At 41.1% G+C, this 23,302-nt stretch overlaps 1 protein-coding gene across 2 annotated transcripts in view; it reads right to left on the minus strand.

The window, feature by feature from the left end:
• Positions 1-23,302, minus strand: part of USP18 (ubiquitin specific peptidase 18) — a 59,988-nt gene that overhangs the window by 30,703 nt on the left and 5,983 nt on the right. Inside the window, exons 2-4 of one of the 2 annotated variants that reach the window (XM_047067198.1) lie at positions 21,093-21,179; positions 19,913-20,009; positions 5,923-6,068 (exon numbers count right to left, since the gene is read on the minus strand). In XM_047067198.1, the coding sequence (XP_046923154.1) occupies positions 5,923-6,068; positions 19,913-20,009; positions 21,093-21,150 (301 nt within the window). In that variant the 5' untranslated portion in view covers positions 21,151-21,179. Of the gene's footprint in view, positions 1-5,922; positions 6,069-19,912; positions 20,010-21,092; positions 21,349-23,302 lie in introns of those variants that run through there. The other variant, XM_047067197.1, reaches the window with a different exon arrangement.

The following is a 23,302-nucleotide window of genomic DNA, read 5'->3' on the forward strand; positions in this document are numbered from 1 at the left end:
ACGAAAATGAAAATACAATCCAAATGCTTTGGGATGCAGCAAAGGCAGTCCTGAGAGGAAAATACATTGCAATCCAGGCCTATCTCAAGAAACAAGAAAAATCCCAAATACAAAATCTAACAGCACACCAAAAGGAACTAGAAGCAGAACAGCAAAGACACCCCAAAACCCAGAAGAAGAGAAATAAGAAAGATCAGAGCAGAAATAAACAAGACAGAATCTAGGAAAACGGTAAAGCCGATCAATGAAACCAAGAGTTGGTTTTTGAAAAAATAAACAAAATTGATAAACCTCTAGCCAGCCTTCTCAAAAAGAAAAGGGAGAGGACCCAAATAGATGAAACCATGAATGAAAATAGAATTATTACAACCAGTCCCTCAGAAATACAACCAATTATCAGGGAATACTATGAAAACTTATATGCCAACAAACTGGACAACCTGGAAGAAATGGACAAATTCCTAAACACCCATACACCTCCAAAACTCACACGGGAAGAAATACAAAATTTGAACAGACCTATAACCAGCGAAGAAATTGAATCAGTTATCAAAAATCTCCCAACAAATAAGAGTCCAGGACCAGATGGCTTCCCTGGGGAATTCTACCAGACATTTAAAGCAGAGATAATACCTATCCTTCTCAAGCTGTTCCAAAAAATAGAAAGGGAAGAAAAACTACCAGACTTATTCTATGAAGCCAGCATTACTTTGATTCCCAAACCAGACAGGCACCCAGTAAAAAAAGAGAACTACAGGCCAATATCCCTGACAAATATGGATGCAAAAATTCCCAATGAGACACTAGCAAATCGAATTCAACAGCATATAAAAAGAATTATTCACCATGATCAAGTGGGATTCATTCCTGAGATGCAGGTCTGGTTCAACATTCGCAAATCAGTCAACGTGACACATCACATTAATAAAAGAAAAGAAAAGACCCATATGATCCTGTCAATTGATGCAGAAAAAGCATTTGACAAAATTCAGCATCCTTTCTTAATAAAAACCCTCGAGAAAGGCGGGATAGAAGGAACATACTTAAACATCATAAAAGCCACTTATGAAAAGCCCACAGCTAATATCATCCTCAATGGGGAAAAACTGACAGCTTTACCCCTGAGATCAGGAACACGACGGGAATGTCCACTCTCACCGCTGTTGTTTAACATAGTGTTGGAAGATCTAGCATCAGCAATCAGACAACAAAAGGAAATCAAAGGCATCAAAATTGGCAAAGATGAAGTCAAGGTTTCACTTTTTGCAGATGACATGGTATTATACATGGAAAACCCGATAGACTCCACCAAAAGTCTGCTAGAACTGATACATGAATTCAGCAAAGTTGCAGGATACAAAATCAATGTACAGAAATCAGTTGCATTCTTATACACTGATAATGAAGCAACAGAAAGACAAATAAAGAAACTGATCCCATTCACAATTGCACCAAGAAGCATAAAATACCTAGGAATCAACCTAACCAAAGATGTAAAAGATCTGTATGCTGAAAACTACAGAAAGCTTATGAAGGTAATTAAAGAAGATACAAAGAAATGGAAAAGCATTCCGCGCTCATGGATTGGAAGAATAAATATTGTTAAAATGTCAATACTACCCAAAGCAATCTACACATTCAATGCAATCCCAATCAAAATTGCACCAGCATTCTTCTTGAAGCTAGAATAAGCAATCCTAAAATTTGTATGGAACCACAAAAGGCCCCGAATAGCCAAAGTAATTTTGAAGAAGACCAAAGCAGGAGGCATCACAATCCCAGACTTTAGCCTCTACTACAAAGCTGTAATCATCAAGACAGCATGGTATTGGCACAAAAACAGACACATAGACCAATGGAATAGAATAGAAACCCCAGAACTAGACCCACAAAAGTATGGCCAACTAATCTTTGACAAAGCAGGAAAGAATATCCAATGGAAAAAAGACAGTCTCTTTAACAAATGGTGCTGGGAGAACTGGACAGCAACATGCAGAAGAATGAAACTAGACCACTTTCTCACACCATTCACAAAAATAAACTCAAAATGGATAAAGGACCTGAATGTGAGACAGGAAACCATCAAAACCCTAGAGGAGAAAGCAGGAAAAAACCTCTGACCTCTGCTGCAGCAATTTCTTACTTGACACATCCCCAAAGGCAAGGGAATTAAAAGCAAAAATGAACTATTGGCACCTCATGAAGATAAAAAGCTTCTGCACAGCAAAGGAAACAACCAACAAAACTAAAAGGCAACCAACGGAATGGGAAAAGATATTTGCAAATGACATATGGGACAAAGGGCTAGTATCCAAAATCTATAAAGAACTCGCCAAACTCCACACCCAAAAAAAATAATCCAGTGAAGAAATGGCCAGAAGACATGAATAGACACTTCTCTAAAGAAGACATCTGGATGGCCAACAGGCACATGAAAAGATGCTCAATATCGCTCCTCATCAGGGAAATACAAATCAAAACCACAATGAGACACCAGCTCATGCCAGTCAGAGTGGCTAAAATGAACAGATCAGGAGACTATAGATGCTGGCGAGGATGTGGAGAAATGGGAACCCTCTTGCACTGTTGGTGGGAATGCAAATTGGTGCAGCCACTCTGGAAAGCAGTGTGGAGGTTCCTCAAAAAATTAAAAATAGACCTACCCTATGACCCAGCAATAACACTGCTAGCAATTTACCCAAGGGATACAGGAGTGCTGATGCATAGGAGCACTTGTACCCCAGTGTTTATAGCAGCACTTTCAACAATAGCCAAATTATGGAAAGAGCCTAAATATCCATCAACTAATGAATGGATAAAGAAATTGTGGTTTATATACACAATGGAATACTACGTGGCAATGAGAAAGAATGAAATATGGCCTTCTGTAGCAACGTGGATGGAACTGAAGAGTGTTATGCTAAGTGAAATAAGTCATACAGAGAAAGACAGATACGATATGTTTTCACTCTTATGTGGATCCTAAGAAACTTAACAGAAGACCATAGGGGAGGGGAAGGAAATAAAAAAAAAAAAGGTTACAGAGGGAGGGAGCCAAAACATAAGAGACTCTTAAAAACTGAGAACAAACTGAGGGTTGATGGGGGGTGGGAGGGAGGGGTGGGTGGGTGATGGGTATTGAGGAGGGTACCTGTTGGGATGAGCACTGGGTGTTGTATGGAAACCAATTTGACGATAAATTTCACATTTTAAAAAAAAAAGCTCCTTTCACCAGGAAAAGGAGAACAGGATGAATGACCAAGTTCCCCACCCTTTCAGGGCACTGGATGAAGGACCTAGTTTCGTTTCACCCCACCTGGAAATCAGTAAAGCTGAGATGTCTGTAAATGTCTAGGAACAAGGAATAAGGGAAGCAACTGCTAGTATTATCCATGTAACAGAAGCTACCACAGTTCCCCGTGACCCACCCCACTAAGGACCCCATTAGCTTCTACCACTGAAAAAAAACTAATGGACAGTACAACTACCATAGATACCCTGCAGATTTCACCACTGAGATGGTCACCCCACAGATTTTTGTTTTTTAGGCACCATTACCAGAGTCCCTCCCCACTACATTCCCCTCCACCCACCAGTGCTCAGAAAATCACAACAGCAGACATTCCTGGCCTCTGTGGCTGCACACATACAAAGTGTCAGCCTACATCCTCATAGCTGACCCCCACCCCCATTTACACACTTGTAGCTAAACCCTGTGGCTGTGCACCTACACTTGCCAGCCTGAATCCTGTCGCCATTCTCTACTGCCTTATGTACATCCAGAGTGAGCCCCTATAGCCACATAACTGCTTCTCAACAGCTAGGACCCCCCCCCCAAGCTGCCTATGAGCCTGGATCCAACCCTAACACTTGTCACTGGCCTGCGCCTCTGGGCTTGCCTACAAGTAACCTCTGCATCTGTGCAACCTATACACTGCCAGCCTGAATCCCATCACCAACCTCTGTTGCCCTACACATTCCAGGGGCAAGCTTTTTCAGCCAAAGGAGTGCACTATGCCCACACAGCTGCTTGTGGGCCCACATCTGGCCCCAACTACTGTCTCTGTCCTATGCCCTGGGCTCATCTACAGCTAGCCTCCACAGCTGTGCATGTGTATACTCCTGGCTTGACCTTTGTCACCAGCCTTCAATGTAATGTGTGCACCCATAGTGATCTCTGCAACCACAGAACTGCAAACCAATAGCAAAAGCCCCCGCAGCTGCTAATGCACCCTCAGTAAGACCCAGCACCTGCTGCTGGCCACTGCCCTCACCACTATGTGTGTGTCTACAACCATACCCTGTCACCAAACAGCCACCTGCAACCAGCCCCCACAGACAAGCATGCACACCACCAGTGGCAACCACCACTCCCTGCCCTGGTCCTAGCTGCTGCACCAAAAGGTCCACTGAGGACTCTAACAGCTCTTGTAGCTATTTCAGATACCCTACATCTCTCTCTAAGGATCACACAGTTATCTAGGTCATGGACCCCAGAAGCCTAAGCCAATAAGACATTATAACCCCTGGACCCAGAGCCACCATACACCACACCTGGTGCCCCACACCACTAGACCTAGACCACAGCACACTCTAGCTGTAGGTGAAGGTCTTTCTCTAAAAAAGCCAATGCATAAAGTCTGCAATAAGTAACTACTTCTTCAAATGTGGAGACACCTACACAAGGCTACAGGGATCACAAAGAATCAGGGAAACACGATATCACCAAAAGAACATAGTATACTTTCAAAAACTGATCCCAAAGAAATGGAGATATACAAATTGCCTAGAAAATAATTATAAATAATTGTTCTAAAGATACTCAGAGCTGTCACAGAACATAATCAGTTTCAGTAAATCAGGAAAACAATGCAAGAAAAACAGAAGTTCAACAAAGAAAGAAAACATAAAAAAGAACCAAATAGAAATTTTGGAACTAAATAACACAGTGATTCAGCTGAAGAATTCAATAGTTTCGACAGCAGACTGGATGGAGTCTCAAAAGAGAAAGGAAAGTGACAGAAAACTTATTTAAGAAACAGTAGCTGAGACTTCCCAAATCTGGGGAGATTAGACATCTAAGTTAATAAAGCTCATAGGTCCCCAAACATATTTAATTCAAACAGATATTCTCCAAGACACATCAGTGTTAAAACTTTAAAAAATCAAAGACAAAGAGAGATCTTAAAATCAATAATAGAAAGGAAGCTTATCACTTACAAGGGAACCCCCTATAAGGCTATCAGAGGATTTCTCTGCACAAACCTTACATGCCAGGAGACAGTGGAATGACATATTCAAAGTGATATGAAAAGAAAAAACCTGCCATCAAGAAAACTTTACTTCAGAAATGAAGGAGAGATAAAGGCTTTCCCAGACAAATGCTGAGGGAGTTCATCATAACTACACTTGCCTTACAAGAAATGCTAAACGGAGTTCAGTTCTTCAACCTGAAAAGAAAGAACACTAACTGTAAAAAGGAAAGAGACTGAATCAGTCATTTTATTGATTTTTATTTTTATTTTAGAGAAAGCACGAGTGGGGGAGAGGGGCAGAGGAAGAGAGAGAGAGAAAAAATCTTAAGCAGGCTCCACACAAAGTGCAGAGCCTGACACAGGACTTGATCCCACAACCCTGGCATCATGACCTTAGCCAAAATAAAGAGTTGGACACTCAACTGACTAAGCCACCCAGCCACCCCTGAATCAACCATTTTAAAGCTTCCCACAAAGAAAATCCCAGGCCCAGAGGGCTTAATTCTGCCAAACATTTAAAGAATTAACACCTATCTCTTCACAAACTCTCCAAAAACAAAGAAGAGAAGGGGACAGTTCCTGACTCATTTTTGAGGCCCTCACCCTCCCTCTACCCCCTTACCATCCCCCCTCCCTCTCTCTCTCAGAGATGAGAGGGCTGTCTTACTTGGAACATTGTACTTCTGGAGACAGTAGGCAAGTTCCAAGGGTTGCACTGCTTTATGCCGGCTGTCCCGCATCCTCTCTAGTAGCAAGAGCAACTGGAAGGGGACACTTCTCCTTTGCTCTTCTGTTCCCCTTGGTACTGTTATCCTGCCAAATAAGAACATCCATTATTATCCTGCCAAATAAGAACCTCCTTATCGCCACAGTTCTCAATGCTAGATGCATACTGGAATCACTTGGGGGAACTTTCAAAAATATCCATGTCCGGGCCACTTTACAGATACCTAAATCAGAATTTCTAATAGTCGGGCCCAGTTATCAGAACTTTAAGTTTCCCAGATGACTTAAATGTACAAACGAGTTGAAAAATACCATGTTAGCAAATTGGCTACAGAGAGTACCCTCTCAAGAGGGGATCAGACAACTGTTGTCTCACCCCTCTCCCAACTCTGCCCAACAGTCAAACTTAAATGAAGGGCAGATGCAGAAGGTCCTGGGTCCATAGCAAAACGGCCATACAGTAAAATGTCCAGGCTGAAGTACTCCAAAATGAAAAGGCAAATACAGATCTAGGTCCTGAGAAGAAAGGCTCATGCCAATGGAAGGGAAAAAAAAGAAAGCACTGGGCAGAAAAGAATATATGATAGGCAGAAAGGAAGATGTAAGCAAAGTAGGAGGACCATAGGCTCACCTCATCCCAGGAACACAACTGCATAACTATCAAATTGTCCTAAATACCCCAGAAATTGACCTAAAGACTGATAAAACAAACTCCACAATGAAAGGAAGAGAAGAGGCCACATAGAAAAATGTAAGAAGTATGGAGGTGAGGTTTGGGGAGAAACAGATCACAGGTGCTGTGGAGGGGAGGGAACCATGATTGTGGAGAAGGGGGAGAGAGAGAGAAATGCACAGCAGAGTGCACAAGGAGAACATTTCCCAAAAGCCATTGGTTTGGGAAAAAAAGAGGGGCAGAATTTTATGACTTCTTGCAACCAGCAAGGCTTAAACCTTGGAGTTTTAAAGGTCAGAGGTCTTGGCAGGGATAGAGTGTAGAGGGTCCTATACTGCTCCTGGAAAGAAGGCAGGGAAACAACTGGGGGCAGATAGCATGGAAACGACTATCTAAAAAGCACCTAGGGAATCAAGATCATCCAGAGGTAGGAAGATGGCAGCGTAGGAGGACGCTGGGCTCACAGCGTCCTGCAGATCACTTAGATTCCACCCACACCTGCCTAAATAACCCAGAAAACCAACAGAAGACTAGCAGAACAGATTCTCTGGAGCCAAATGTAGACGAGAGGCCCATGGAAGAGGGTAGGAAGGGCACAGAGGTGGTGCGTGCTACATGGACTGGCGGGAGGGAGCCGGGGCAGAGGGGCAGCCCGCCGGCAAAGCAGAGTCCCCGAGTCTGGCTTGCAAAAGCGGAGGGGCCGGACAGAGTGTGTTCAGACAGCAAGCGGGACTTAACATCTGGAAGGTTATAAGTTAACAACTCTGTTCAGAGAGCGGGAGGGCTGGAGGACAATGGGAGGGAGAGTTGTTGAGCCCCGGACAACACAGCGCAGCTTGGTGGGGAACAAAGGCACTTTCCAGTGCCATCTCCCTCGCCCAACCCCAGCCAAAATCCCAAAGGGAAGCAGTTCCTGTCAGGGAACTTGCTTGCACCGCACAAACACCCAACGCTGTGCTTCTGCAGATCCATCCCTCTGGTGGCAGGTCTGACTCCTCCCGGTGCAGCAGGGCCCCTCCCGAAGCAGATCACCAAAGGAAAAGCAAGCTGAGGCTGCCCCACCCACCCCTGTGCAACTTGCTGATCCACCCCAACTAATATGCCAGATCCCCAGCACCACAAGCCTGGCACTGTGCAAGTAGCCCAGACAGGCCATACCACCCCACAGTGAATCCCGACCCTAGGAGAGGGGAAGAGAAGGTACACACCAGTCTGACTGTGGCCCCAGCGGTGGGCTGGGGGCAGACATCAGGTCTGACTGTGGCCCCGCCCACCAACACAAGTTATTCAAGACAGCACAGGGGAAGTGCCCTGCAGTTCCACACCATTCCAGGGACTATCCAAAATGATGAAACGGAAGAATTACCCTCAAAAGACCTCCAGGAAATAACGACAGCTAATGAACTGATCAAAAACGATTTAAACAATATAGCAGAAAGTGAATTTAGAGTAATAGTCATAAAATTAATCGCTGGGCTTGAAAACAGTATAAAGGACAGCAGAGAATCTATTGCTACAAAGATCAAGGGACTAAGGAACAGCCAGGAGGAGCTAAAATATGCTATTAATGAGCTGCAAAATAAAATGGAGACGACCACACCTCGGATTGAAGAGGTAGAGGAGAGAATAGGTGAACTACAAGATAAAACTATGGAAAAAGAAGAAGCTGAGAAAAAGAGAGATAAAAAAATCTAGGAGTATGATAGGAAAATTAGAGAACTAAGTGATGCAGTAAAGAGAAATAATCTACGCATAATTGGTATTCCAGAGGAGGAAGAGAGAGGGAAAGGTGCTGAAGGTGTACTTGAAGAAATAATAGCTGAGAACTTCCCTGAACTGGGGAAGGAAAAAGGCATTGAAATCCAAGAGGCACAGAGAACTCCCTTCAGACGTGACTTGAATAGATCTTCTGCATGACATATCATAGTGAAACTGGCAAAATGCAAGGATAAAGAGAAAATTCTGAAAGCAGCCAGGGATAAACATGCTCTAACATATAAAGGGAGACCGATAAGACTAGTGACGCATCCCTCTTCTGAAACTTGGCAGGCCAGAAAGGAATGGCAGGAGATCTTCAATGTGATGAACAGAAAAAATATGCAGTTGAGAATCCTCTACCCAGCAAATCTGTCATTTAGAATAGAAGGAGAGATAAAGGTCTTCCCAAACAAACAAAAACTGAAGGAATTCATCACCACTAAACCAGCCCTACAAGAGATCCTAAGGGGGATCCGGTGAGACAAAGTACCAGAGACATCGCTATAAGCATGAAACCTACAGACATCACAATGACTCTAAACCCATATCTTTCTATAATAACACTGAATGTAAATGGACTAAATGCACCAAACAAAAGACATAGGGTATCAGAATGGATAAAAAAACAAGACCCATCTATTTGCTGTCTACAAGAGACTCATTTTAGACCTGAGGACACTTTCAGATTGAAAGTGAGGGGATGGAGAACTATTTATCATGCTACTGAAAGTCAAAAGAAAGCTGGAGTAGCCATACTTATATCAGACAAACTAGACTTTAAATTAAAGGCTGTAACAAGAGATGATGAAGGGCATTATATAATAATTACAGGGTCTAACCATCAAGAAGAACAATTATGAATGTCTATGCACTGAATACGGGAGCCCCCAAATATATAAAACAATTACTCACAAACATAAGCAACCTTATTGACAAGAATGTGGTAATTGCAGGGGACTTTACCACCCCACTTACAACAATGGATAGATCATCTAGACAAATGGTCAATAAAGAAACAAGGGCCCTGAATGATACATTGGATCAGACGGACTTGACAGATATATTTAGAACTCTGTATCCCAAAACAACAGAATATACTTTCTTCTCGAGTGCACATGGAACATTCTCCAAGATAGATCACATACTGGGTCACAAAACAGCCCTTCATTAGTATACAAGAATTGAGATCATGCATACTTTCAGACCACAATCCTATGAAGCTTGAAATCAACCACAGGAAAAAGTCTGGAAAACCTCCAAAAGCATGGAGGTTAAAGAACACCCTACTAAAGAATGAGTGGGTCAACAAGGCAATTAGAGAAGAAATTAAAAAATATATGGAAACAAACGAAAATGAAAATACAATCCAAATGCTTTGGGATGCAGCAAAGGCAGTCCTGAGAGGAAAATACATTGCAATCCAGGCCTATCTCAAGAAACAAGAAAAATCCCAAATACAAAATCTAACAGCACACCAAAAGGAACTAGAAGCAGAACAGCAAAGACACCCCAAAACCCAGCAGAAGAAGAGAAATAAGAAAGATCAGAGCAGAAATAAACAAGATAGAATCTAAGAAAATGGTAAAGCCGATCAATGAAACCAAGAGTTGGTTTTTGAAAAAATAAACAAAATTGATAAACCTCTAGCCAGCCTTCTCAAAAAAGAAAAGGGAGAGGACCCAAATAGATGAAACCATGAATGATAATAGAATTATTACAACAAACCCCTCAGAAATACAAGCAATTATCAGGGAATACTATGAAAAATTATATGCCAACAAACTGGACAAACCTGGAAGAAATGGACAAATTCCTAAACACCCACACACTTCCAAAACTCAAACTGGAGGAATAGAAAGCTTGAACACACCCATAACCAGCGAAGAAATTGAATCAGTTATGAAAAATCTCCCAACAAATAAGAGTCCAGGACCAGATGGCTTCCCTGGGGAATTCTACCAGACATTTAAAGCAGAGATAATACCTATCCTTCTCAAGCTGTTCCAAGAAATAGAAAGGGAAGGAAAACTTCCAGACTCATTCTATGAAGCCAGTATTACTTTGATTCCCAAACCAGACAGAGACCCAGTAAAAAAAGAGAACTACAGACCAATATCCCTGACGAATATGGATGCAAAAATTCTCAATAAGACACAAGCAAATCGAATTCAACAGCATATAAAAAGAATTATTCACCATGATCAAGTGGGATTCATTCCTGAGATGCAGGTCTGGTTCAACATTCGCAAATCAGTCAACGTGACACATCACATTAATAAAAGAAAAGAAAAGACCCATATGATCCTGTCAATTGATGCAGAAAAAGCATTTGACAAAATTCAGCATCCTTTCTTAATAAAAACCCTCGAGAAAGGCGGGATAGAAGGAACATACTTAAACATCATAAAAGCCACTTATGAAAAGCCCACAGCTAATATCATCCTCAATGGGGAAAAACTGACAGCTTTACCCCTGAGATCAGGAACACGACGGGAATGTCCACTCTCACCGCTGTTGTTTAACATAGTGTTGGAAGATCTAGCATCAGCAATCAGACAACAAAAGGAAATCAAAGGCATCAAAATTGGCAAAGATGAAGTCAAGCTTTCGCTTTTTGCAGATGACATGGTATTATACATGGAAAACCCGATAGACTCCACCAAAAGTCTGCTAGAACTGATACATGAATTCAGCAAAGTTGCAGGATACAAAATCAATGTACAGAAATCAGTTGCATTCTTATACACTGATAATGAAGCAACAGAAAGACAAATAAAGAAACTGATCCCATTCACAATTGCACCAAGAAGCATAAAATACCTAGGAATCAACCTAACCAAAGATGTAAAAGATCTGTATGCTGAAAACTACAGAAAGCTTATGAAGGTAATTGAAGAAGATACAAAGAAACGGAAAAACATTCCATGCTCATGGATTGGAAGAATAAATATTGTTAAAATGTCAATACTACCCAAAGCAATCTACACATTCAATGCAATCCCAATCAAAATTGCACCAGCATTCTTCTCGAAACTAGAATAAGCAATCCTAAAATTCATATGGAACCACAAAAGGCCCCGAATAGCCAAAGTAATTTTGAAGAAGAAGACCAAAGCAGGAGGCATCACAATCCCAGACTTTGGCCTCTACTACAAAGCTGTAATCATCAAGACAGCATGGTATTGGCACAAAAACAGACACATAGACCAATGGAATAGAATAGAAACCCCAGAACTAGACCCACAAAAGTATGGCCAACTAATCTTTGACAAAGCAGGAAAGAATATCCAATGGAAAAAAGACAGTCTCTTTAACAAATGGTGCTGGGAGAACTGGACAGCAACATGCAGAAGGATGAAACTAGACCACTTTCTTACACCATTCACAAAAATAAACTCAAAATGGATAAAGGACCTGAATGTGAGACAGGAAACCATCAAAACCCTAGAGGAGAAAGCAGGAAAAGACTTCTCTGACCTCAGCCACAGCAATTTCTTACTTGACACATCCCCAAAGGCAAGGGAATTAAAAGCAAAAATGAACTATTGGCACCTCATGAAAATAAAAAGCTTCTGCACAGCAAAGGAAACAACCAACAAAACTAAAAGGCAACCAACGGAATGGGAAAAGATATTTGCAAATGACATATGGGACAAAGGGCTAGTACCCAAAATCTATAAAGAACTCACCAAACTCCACACCCATAAAAACAAATAATCCAGTGAAGAAATGGGCAGAAAACATGAATAGACACTTCTCTAAAGAAGACATCCGGATGGCCAACAGGCACATGAAAAGATGCTCAACGTCGCTCCTCATCAGGGAAATACAAATCAAAACCACACTCAGATATCACCTCACGCCAGTCAGAGTGGCCAAAATGAACAAATCAGGAGACTATAGTTGCTGGAGAGGATGTGGAGAAACGGGAACCCTCTTGCACTGTTGGTGGGAATGCAAATTGGTGCAGCCACTCTGGAAAACAGTGTGGAGGTTCCTCAAAAAATTAAAAATAGACCTAACCTATGACCCAGCAATAGCACTGCTAGGAATTTACCCAACGGATACAGGGGTACTGATGCATAGGGGCACTTGTACCCCAATGTTTATAGCAGCACTCTCAACAATAGCCAAATTATGGAAAGAGCCTAAATGTCCATCAACTGATGAATGGATAAAGAAATTGTGGTTTATATACACAATGGAATACTTTGTGGCAATGAGAGAGAATGTAATCTGGCCCTTTGTAGCAACATGGATGGAACTGGAGAGTGTGATGCTAAGTGAAATAAGCCATACAGAGAAAGACAGATACCATATGTTTTCACTCTTATGTGGATCCTGAGAAACTTAACAGAAACCCATGGGGAAGGGGAAGGAAAAAAAAAAAAAGAAGTTAGAGTGGGAGAGAGCCAAAGCATAAGAGACTCTTAAAAACTGAGAACAAACTGATGGTGATGGGGGGGGGGGGGTGGGGGGTGGGAGGGAGGGTAGGGTAGGTGATGGGTATTGAAGAGGGTATCTTTTGGGATGAGCACTGGGTGTTGTATGGAAACCAATTTGACAATAAATTTCATATACTAATAAATAAATAAATAGCACCTAGGGCACACACTGGGGTGATTATTCATTCTCAGAGAGCATCTCCGAGAGGCAGCATTCACAGGAACACTTCTCTGGGAGTAAAGGACCAGCTTGTGCCATTTCCCTCCCCCACTCCTCAGCAGAAATACAGAACCACCTATGGGGGGCAGCACAGCACCAACACTAGCTGCCTAACTTGCATACACCATGCCCCACACCCCCATGCTCCAGTAACACAACTCTTTTCAGTCATTCTTGCCTCAGTCCCAATGTGGTGGGCCCCTCCTCCAGAAGACCAGCACAAACTTCTGCCCACACCACACCTCTTGACCAGAGAGTCCTGCAGGACTCAGTTCCAGTGCAGTTGGTGACAGGCTTCACTTCACAAGCAGACCAGAGCATAACTAGCTAAAACTCAACATTCAGGGAATAACATTGCCCATAGCAGGCAAGGAGAGTCTTTTCAGACAACTGGCCTGAAAGACAGAGCAGCTGAAACACAACAGCAGGTGGCATGCAGCATACACTAGAGACACTCCCTGAAGTGGTAGGCCCTGGTCACTACATGCATCTCTTCATTAGGACATTACTTTCAGGAAGAGGAGACACAACTGGCTTTTCTATCACAGAGAAGTAGGCAGAGATTTAGACACAATTGGAAGACAGAGGAATTTATCCCAAATGAAAGAACAAGATAAGGCCACAGCCAGAGATCTAAGTGAAACAGATATAAGTAACATGCCTGAGGGAGAATTTAAAGCAATAATCATAAGGATATTCACTAGGCTTGAGAAAAAAATGACAGACATCAGTGAGACCCTTATTACAGAGATAAAAGAGTTAAAAAAGAATCAATCAGAGATGAAGAGTGCAATAAATGAAATTAGAAACGTGTCTGATGCAATGAACAGCAGGCTGCAAGAAACAGAGGAACAATTAATGACCTAGATGACAAAGTAAAGGAAAGCAATGAAACTGAACAAAGCAAAATTATGCAACATGAGAATAGATATAGAACTCAAAGACTCCATCAAATGTAATACCATTTTATTATAGGAGTCCCAGAAGAAGAGAGAGAAAGGGTGACAGAACATGTATGTGAAAAATAGCTAAAAACTTCCCTAATCTGGGGAAGGAAGCAGACATCCATATCCAGGAGGCACAGAGAACTCCCATCAAAATAAACAAAAGTGGGCCAATACCAAGACATACTGGAATTAAATTTGCAAAATATGATTAAAAAGAAAAACCTTAAAAACAGCAAGACCAAAGAGGTCATTAACTTACAAGGGGAAACTCATAAGGAGATTTTTCAACATAAACTTGGCAAGCCAGAAGGGAGGGGCATGATATATTCAAAGTGCTGAATGGGAAAAATCTGCAGTCAAGAATACTCTATCCAGCAAGGCTACCATTCAGAATATAAGGAGAGATAAAGAGTTTCCCCAACAAACAAAAACTAAAGTAGTTTGTGACCACTAAACCAGCCCTGCAAGAAATATTAAAGAGAACTCTTTGAGTAGAAAGAAGAGGCCAAGGTGACAAAGACAAGATCAGAGAAAATCTTCCAGAAACAATGACAAAACAAGTAATAAAATGGCAATAAATAATACCTATCAATAATTACTTTGAATGTAAATGGACTAAATGTCCCAATCAAAAGACCTAAGATATTAAAATAGATTTAAAAACAACAACAACAAGACCAATCTATAAGCTACCTACAAGAGACTCATTTTAGACCTAAAGACACCTGCAGATTGAAAGTGAGGGGGTGGAGAAACATTTATCATGCAAATAAATGTCAAAAGAAAGCTGGAGTGGCAATACCTGTATCAGATAAACTGGATTATAAAACAAAGACTGTAACAAAAGGCAAATAAGGGGGGTGGGGGTGGCTGGGTGGCTCAGTAGGTTAAATGTCCAACTCTTGATTTCAGCTCAGGTCATGATCTCATGGTTCATGAGATGGAGCCCTGTGTCAGGCTCTGCACTGACAGCAAGGAGCCTGCTTGGGATTCTCTCTTTTTCTCTTTCTCTGTCCTCCCCCCAGACCAATAACCTGCAAAGAAATTGAATAATCAAAAAACTCCCAAGAAACAAAAATCTAGAATCAGATGGCTTCATAAGTGAATTCTATGAAACATTTAAAGAAGAGTTAATACCTATTCTTCTCAAATGATCCCAGAAAATAGAAAAAGAAGGAAAACTTCCAAATTCATTCTATGAGGCCAGCACTACTGTGACACCAAAACACCACTAAAAAAAGCAAACTACAAGCTATTAACCCTGATGAACATGGATACAAATAAAATAAATACTAGCAAACTGAATCCAAACCTCAATAAAATACTAGCAAACGAAATCCAACAATACATTAAAAGAATTATTCACCGTGAGCAAGTGGGATTTATGCTTGGGTTGCAAGGGTGATTCAATATTTACAAATCAATCATTGTGATAACGCTAATAAAAGAAAGGATAAGAACCATATGATCCTCTCAATAGATGCAGAAAAAGCATTTGACAAAGTACAACATCCATTCATGATAAAAACCCTCAACAAAGTAGGGATAGAGGGAGCATACTTCAACATAATAAAGGTCATATATGAAAACCTCACAGCTAGCATCATCCTCAATGAGGAAAAGCTCTCAGTCAGGAAGAAGGTCAGGAACAACACAGGGATGTCCACTCTCACCACTGTTATTCAATGTAGTACTGGAAGTCCTAGCCATAGCAATCAGACAACACAAAGAAATAAAAGGCATCCAAAGTGGCATGGGAGAATTCAAACGTTCACCATTTGCAGATGATATGACACTCTACATAGAAAACCCTGAAGAGGGAAATACAAATCAAAACCACACTCAGGTATCACCTCACGCCAGTCAGAGTGGCCAAAATGAACAAATCAGGAGACTATAGATGCTGGAGAGGATGTGGAGAAACGGGAACCCTCCTGTACTGTTGGTGGGAATGCAAATTGGTGCAGCCGCTCTGGAAAGCAGTGTGGAGGTTCCTCAGAAAATTAAAAATAGACCTAACCTATGACCCAGCAATAGCACTGCTAGGAATTTACCCAAGGGATACAGGAGTACTGATGCATAGGGGCACTTGTACCCCAATGTTCATAGCAGCACTCTCAACAATAGCCAAATTATGGAAAGAGCCTAAATGTCCATCAACTGATGAATGGATAAAGAAATTGTGGTATATATACACAATGGAATACTATGTGGCAATGAGAAAAAATGAAATATGGCCTTTTGTAGCAACGTGGATGGAACTGGAGAGTGTGATGCTAAGTGAAATAAGCCATACAGAGAAAGACAGATACCATATGGTTTCACTCTTATGTGGATCCTGAGAAACTTAACAGGAACCCATGGGGGAGGGGAAGGAAAAAAAAAAAAAGAGGTTAGAGTGGGAGACAGCCAAAGCATAAGAGACTGTTAAAAAACTGAGAACAAACTGAGGGTTGATGGGGGGTGGGAGGGAGGGGAGGGTGGGTGATGGGTATTGAGGAGGGCACCTTTTGGGATGAGCACTGGGTGTTGTATGGAAACCAATTTGTCAATAAATTTCATATATAAAAAAAAAAAAAAAGAAAACCCTGAAGATTCCACAAAAAAAAAATGCTAGAACTGATACACGAATTCAGTAAAGTCACAGGATATAAAATCAACATACAGAAATCTTTTGCATTTCTATACACCAATAATAAAGCAGAAGAAAGAGAAACAGGGGTGCTTGTGTGGCTCAGTTGGTTAAGTGTCTGAATCTTGGTTTCAGCTCGGGTCTTGATCTCATGATTTTGTGAGTTCAAGTTCTACATCAGGCTCTGTGCTGAGAGCATGGAGCCTGCTTGGGATTCTCAATCTCTCTCTCTCTCTCTCTCCCCTTCCCCCACTCACACTGTCTCTGTCTCTCTCAAAATAAATAAATAAACTTAAAAAAAAACTAGAGAAATGAAGGACTCAATCTCATTTACAATTGCACCTAGATTCCTAGATACCTAGGAATAAACCTAGGCACCAAAGAGGTGCAAGACCTATACTCTGTACTCTGAAAGCTATACAACACTGGCAAAAGAAATTGAAAAGAACACAAAGAAATGGAAAAACGTTCCATGTTCATGGATTGGAAGAACAAATATTGTGAAAATGTCTACAGTACCCAATGCAATATACACATTTAATGCAATCCCTATCAAAATACCAACAGCATTTTTCACAGAGCCAAAACAAACAATCCTAAAATTTGTATGTAACCACAAAAAGACTCTGAATATCCAAAGCAACCCTGGAAAACTCTTGGAGTTTTCCCTGGAAAAGAAAAGCAAAGCTGGAGGCATCACAATTCTGGACTTCAACTTATATTACAAAGCTGTAGTGATCAAGACAATAGGGTAATAGCACAAAAATGGACACACAGATCAGTGGAACAGAGTAGAAAACCCAAAAATAAACCCACAACTATATGGTTAATTAATCTTTGACAAAGCAGGAAAGACTATCCAATGGAAAAAAGACAATCTCTTCAACAAATGCTGTTGGGAAAACTAGACACCAACATGTGGAAGAATGAAACTGGACCACTTTCTTACACAACACACAAAAATAAATTCAAAATGGTAAAAATGTAAATGTGAGACCTGAGGCCATTAAAATCCTAGGGGATAACACAAGCAGTAATCTCTTTCACATCAGCCATAGCAACTTCATACTATAGGTCTACTTGAGTCAAAGGAAATAAAAGCAAAAATAAACTGTTGGGACTTCATCAAAATAAAAAGCTTCCACACGGTGAAGGAAACAATCAACAAAACTAAAAGGCATTCTATGAAATGGGAAAAGATATTTGCAAATGACATATCTAATAAAGGGTTAGAATCCAAAACCTATAAAGAACTTATAAAATTCAACATCCAAAAAACAAATAATCCAATTTTAAAATGGGCAGAAGACATGAATTGACATTTTTCCAAAGAAGACATCCATATGGCCAACAGACACATGAAAAAATGCTCAATATCACTCATCACCAGGGAAATATAAATCAAAACTATGAGATATCACTTCACACCTATCAGAATGGCTAAAATCAACAACAACAACAACACAACAGGTATTGGCAAGGATGTGGAGAAAGAGGAGCCCTCCTGCACTATTGGTGGAAATGCAAACTGACACAGTTACTGTGGAAATCAGTGGAGGTTCCTCAAAAGAGGGGCGCCTGGGTGGCTCAGTCAGTTGAGTGTCTGACTTTGGCTCAGGTCATGATCTCACGGTCTGTGGGTTTGGGCCCCACGTTGGGCTGTGTGCTAACAGCTCAGAGCCTGGAGCCTGCTTCAGATTCTGTGTCGCCCTCTCTCGCTGCCCCTCCCCTGCTCATGCCCTCTCTCTCTCTCTCTCTGTCAAAAATAAACATTTAAAAAAAAGTTAAAAAAGAACTTCCAGCTATTGCACTACTAGGTATTTACCCAAAAGATACAAAAATACTAATTCAAAGAGATATATACACCCCAATATTTATAGCAATATTAACTACAATAGCCAAACTATGGAAACACCCCCCTGGTGTCTGACTGATGAATGGATAAAGAAGATATGGTATACATACAGGATGGAATATCACTCAGCCATAAAAAATAATTAAATCTTGCCATTTGCAACAACATGGAGCTACAGAGTACTATGCTACGTGAAAATAAGTCAGTCAAAGACAAATACCATATGATTTCACTCATATGTGGTATTTAAGAAACAAAACAAACAATCATAGGGGGAAAAAGAGAGGGGAAACTAAGAAACAGACTCTTAACTACATAGAACAAACTGATGGTTACCAGATGGGAGGTGGGGACAGGGGAATGGGTGAAACAAGTGAGGGGATTAAGGTGTGTATTTGTGATGAGCACAGGGTGTTGTATGGAAGTGTTGAATCACTATATTGTATACCTAAAACTAATATTACACTGTATGTTAACTAACTAGAATTTAAACTTTAAAAAAAGAGTCTAGGGACAAGAGAAAACCTTATTAAAAAACCAATTACAGGGGGCCTGGGGTGGCTCAGTTGGTTACGTGTCCAACTCTTGATTTTGGCTCAGGTCATGATGTCACAGTTCGTGAGTTTGAGCCCTGCATTTGGCTCCACGCTGCTTGGGATTCTCTCTCTCACCCTCTCTCTCTCTGCCCCTACCCTGCTCACGCTCTCTGTCAAAATTAATTAGTAAATAAACATCTTTTAAAATAATGTGTGATAAAGTACATACATATGTAAATATTTATACATACATATATACACTTTGTGTGTGTTCATTTCTGTTTGAGAGGGCTCAATGGAGAGACTCAAGGACCTATTCATTGATTTACTCCTCTGAATTTGGTCTAGTCCCAACACTGTTTTAACCAAATCAGTGGCTGTCAATCCTGGCTGCACTTTACAATCACCTGGGAAGTCTAATGCCTAAGCCCCACCCCAGACCATCTGAAACCAAGCATCTGGTGGTGGGAACAGGCATTTATATTTCTTTTAAAAAAATTTTTTTTTCAACGTTTATTTATTTTTGGGACAGAGAGAGACAGAGCATGAACGGGGGAGGGTCAGAGAGAGAGGGAGACACAGAATCGGAAACAGGCTCCAGGCTCTGAGCCATCAGCCCAGAGCCCGACGCGGGGCTCGAACTCACGGACCGCGAGATCGTGACCTGGCTGAAGTCGGACGCTTAACCGACTGCGCCACCCAGGCGCCCCTATATTTCTTTTTAAACATCTTAGATGATTATAGTGTGTATTCTAGAATGTGAAGAACAAGTTCTTTTCTCTGGCAACTTTCAAAAGAAGACTTAAAGTCACTGTGAAAAATTGAATATTTGAAAATGTAAAATACACATGTTTATCAGCCTTACCTCTTCAATATCCTGGTGAAGCCCACATTCATAATTAATATCTGAATAAGGGAGTTAAGACAGCAGGTCTGTCCAATGTTGTGTAAACCAACCGGGCCTATATAAGAAAGAGGGAAAAAAATACTGAGGACAAGGGCAAGCTACAGGATTTAACAAAAATCAAATGTTTTTCTAAGATCTAAGGATATAAAATCCTGAAAAATACTCTCAGAGGTACAAATATTTCACTAAGGAGCATCCAAACAAATTGGAGAGGAGAGATAAAGCATTGGACTCTGAAAAGCGAAACAGGAGTAAAACTCTTAATAGGAAAAGAGAGCTGTCACAAGAAAGAGTATTACTCAGTGTCAAATGAGTAGTACAAGCAATTGTTATAAGAGCAAAGGCAAAGAAAGAAACATTATAGGAAGCATAACTGGAAGCATTATGAGTTCCTCCCACTCAAGTTGTTCCTTACAGAGTTGAGTCAGAATGGGCACCTATGGAGCTCAGAGATAAGAGTAATTTCTTAGCTAGTCTATTTCAGACTCCACTGGAAAGTCCCCTGCTCAGTCCCTACCATGTGGTTGAAGGAAATCAGAAAAAAAATCTCTGGGGGAGATTCACTAATCTAGGCTGATCTCCAGAGGCTGGAAGCCAAAAGAACTTAAAAAGATAAGAAAAACAAAAGATAGCACTTTCCTAATGTACTAGCAACCAACCTCTCTTATCCCAACCCAACTTGGGCTCAGCAGACTACACAGGTGAGTAATTTAAGAGGGAGGGAATACCACTAATCTCAGCATTCCTGGGGAAAGGGTTTTTGTGTATATGAGATAGGGCATTAAGAAAAAAATCCAGGGACAGCAAGTAATCACAGATTTCAGCTCCTGAATTGGCAGGACCACCTTGCCTCAAGACAGGCTAGCACATAGGTGTAACGGCAAAGGCAGGAACTAATGCTGACTGCTACTATATGCTAAGCATTAGTTTAAAGCAGTTTCCACAGATTATCTCAATTACCCCTCCCAACAACCTTATGCACTCAGTACTATGATTATTCCTATTTTAAAGATGCAGAAATAAAGGCACAAGAAATCAGGAGTCATTAAACACAAAGTTTTAATGCTCCAGGGTACAGTAGATGAGCAAAGCATTTCTATGCAGTGAAAAAGAGAAAAAATATGAGAGATCTAATGACCATGAGGGCAGTCCAAGGCACTGAGGCGCTCCCTTAGCTCTTCCTTCTTCCTCTTCATATTGTTTTCTTCCTTCTTCTCAACGAGTTCTGCTGAGAAATGCTGAGACTCAGCCAGGATGCACTGGCAAATTTCCTCAGGAACCCCAACACCTGACCCTTTACTGATCACTCCAAAATTCCCAGGCCATGAGCTGTCTGGCCTGTCTTCAGGACTGCACACTTCCAGGAAGAGCTCTTATGAGTCAGCTTTGGTGGGAGCTCTGTGAAAACACACCACAGGTTGGTAAGAGAAGAGGGAAAGCATATTCATGTGATCAGTTCTGATTCCAAACAGCCAAGTCTTAGAGGGAAAGAAACATTTGGCTTATAAAGTTCTAGGGCTAGCAATGACAGCTAGGCTAGACACTCCTTGCCTTTGTCCCCCACATTTCCATTTTTTCTTCTTCAGACCAGACTGCCATATTCTCTTTCCCCCAGGTTCTCTATTCTGGAAAAGAGCACAACGTTCACCAAGGAGGTCCAGACCAGAAACCTAGGTGTCTCCTTGCTCCTCACCTCCAGCCCAAACAATCATTGAGGACTGTCAATTCTGCCACCTGAAGGCTGCTCATAAGGACTCTCCTTGCTATACATACCCTTGACTTCCTGGGAAGCCTGTCCTGGCTCCTCCAACAGGCCTACATGCTGTCTAGGTGTCCATGCATTTTGTACTCAGAGCTATTCAAATAATTGGTTCATTATGTTCTATTGTGGGGAATAGCTATCTCTCCACTTGTACTCTACAGTGGTGCACCACTCAGACTCCTCCTACAGGAGAGACACCATTTCTCAGGCTGAGGGGAGCACTGGTTGACAGCTCCCCAATAAGTCCCTGTCCATTAATTTACTGCAAGAAGAAATTTATCCCTATCCAATGACTGGACAATAGGGAGTATATATAAAAGCCTTACCACCTTGCCTCATGGTGAAATAGCTCTGAAGAGTCATCTAGCCCCAGAGCTCCCCTTAAGAGCAACTGAGTTCTCTGTTGCAACTATTTGGCAGCTCAACTCCTCCCTCACCTTTCCCAGGTGTTGTTCCCAATGATACTCCCCAGTAAACCTCCCACATGCACATCTCAGAGTTTCAGCATCTGACCTGAGACCCTAAAACTGTGAGCATCTGGAAGTCAGGGAGTGTGTACTTTTAACTGATTCCCTTTCACTTTGCACAGAACACAGTGGGCATTCAATAAATAACCAATGAACAAATGAATGAATTAACAAATGGGGACTTGCAGGGAACAAAAGAAATGTTTTCAAATAGCTAAAAGGCTATCATGTGGAAGAGACATAATAGGATTTAATTGGATTTCTTGTCTTTGGGGCATGGGGGTGGAAGAGATCAAAATACCTAATGTGTGAAAACTACAAAGAAATAGACTTCACTTCAAAATAAATAAGAACTTTCTCACAGCCAGCAAGCCAACTCCAGAAGCAGTAATTTGTTCCTCATATAGATACTTAAGCAGAGGCTGGGCTAGCCCTTGAAAGAAATAGAGTGTAGAAAGGAATTGAACAGTAGGTGGAGGGTGAGATCTCTTGTTTCCTTCCAAATATGAAGCCTTTGATTCCTTCTAAATATTCACATTAATTCACATTAATTCGACTGTGTCCCACTGAATTATGTGTTCTGGAGAATTAACATGGCAGATGGAATAAGAAATCACTGCTGTTTCTGGAGAAAAGAAAAACCCTTATACATACACAAATACCCACTAAGGAATATATATATATGTGTGTGTGTATATATATATATATATATATATATAATTTTAATACTGTTATTTTTCAAATAATGCTAACTTATGACAAATATTTATAAAATGCAGAAACGTAAAACAAAGAAAATATAAATCACTCATAATCCCAGAACCTAGGGATAATCACTACCTGGTATGTATCAATTTTTTTCCCATATATTTTTGATATGGTTGATATTTTACATTTTTCTCATTTCACATCATAACAAGAATTTTCCCAAGCTCTTTATAAATACTTTTATCAAAGCTTATTTGTTTATTTATTTTTGAGAGAGAGAGAGAGCATTGGAGGGGCAGAGAGAGACAGAGAGACAGAATCCTAAGCAGGCTCTGCACTGTCAGCACAGAGCTCGATGCGGAGCTTGAACTCACGAACCATGAGATCATCACCTGAGCTGAAATCAAGAGT

Source organism: Lynx rufus, unplaced genomic scaffold (genome assembly GCF_022079265.1).
Source record: "Lynx rufus isolate CCGP_SWC_20201006 ecotype Redwood Valley unplaced genomic scaffold, mLynRuf1.p SCAF_7, whole genome shotgun sequence".
Lineage (NCBI taxonomy): Eukaryota > Metazoa > Chordata > Mammalia > Carnivora > Felidae > Lynx > Lynx rufus.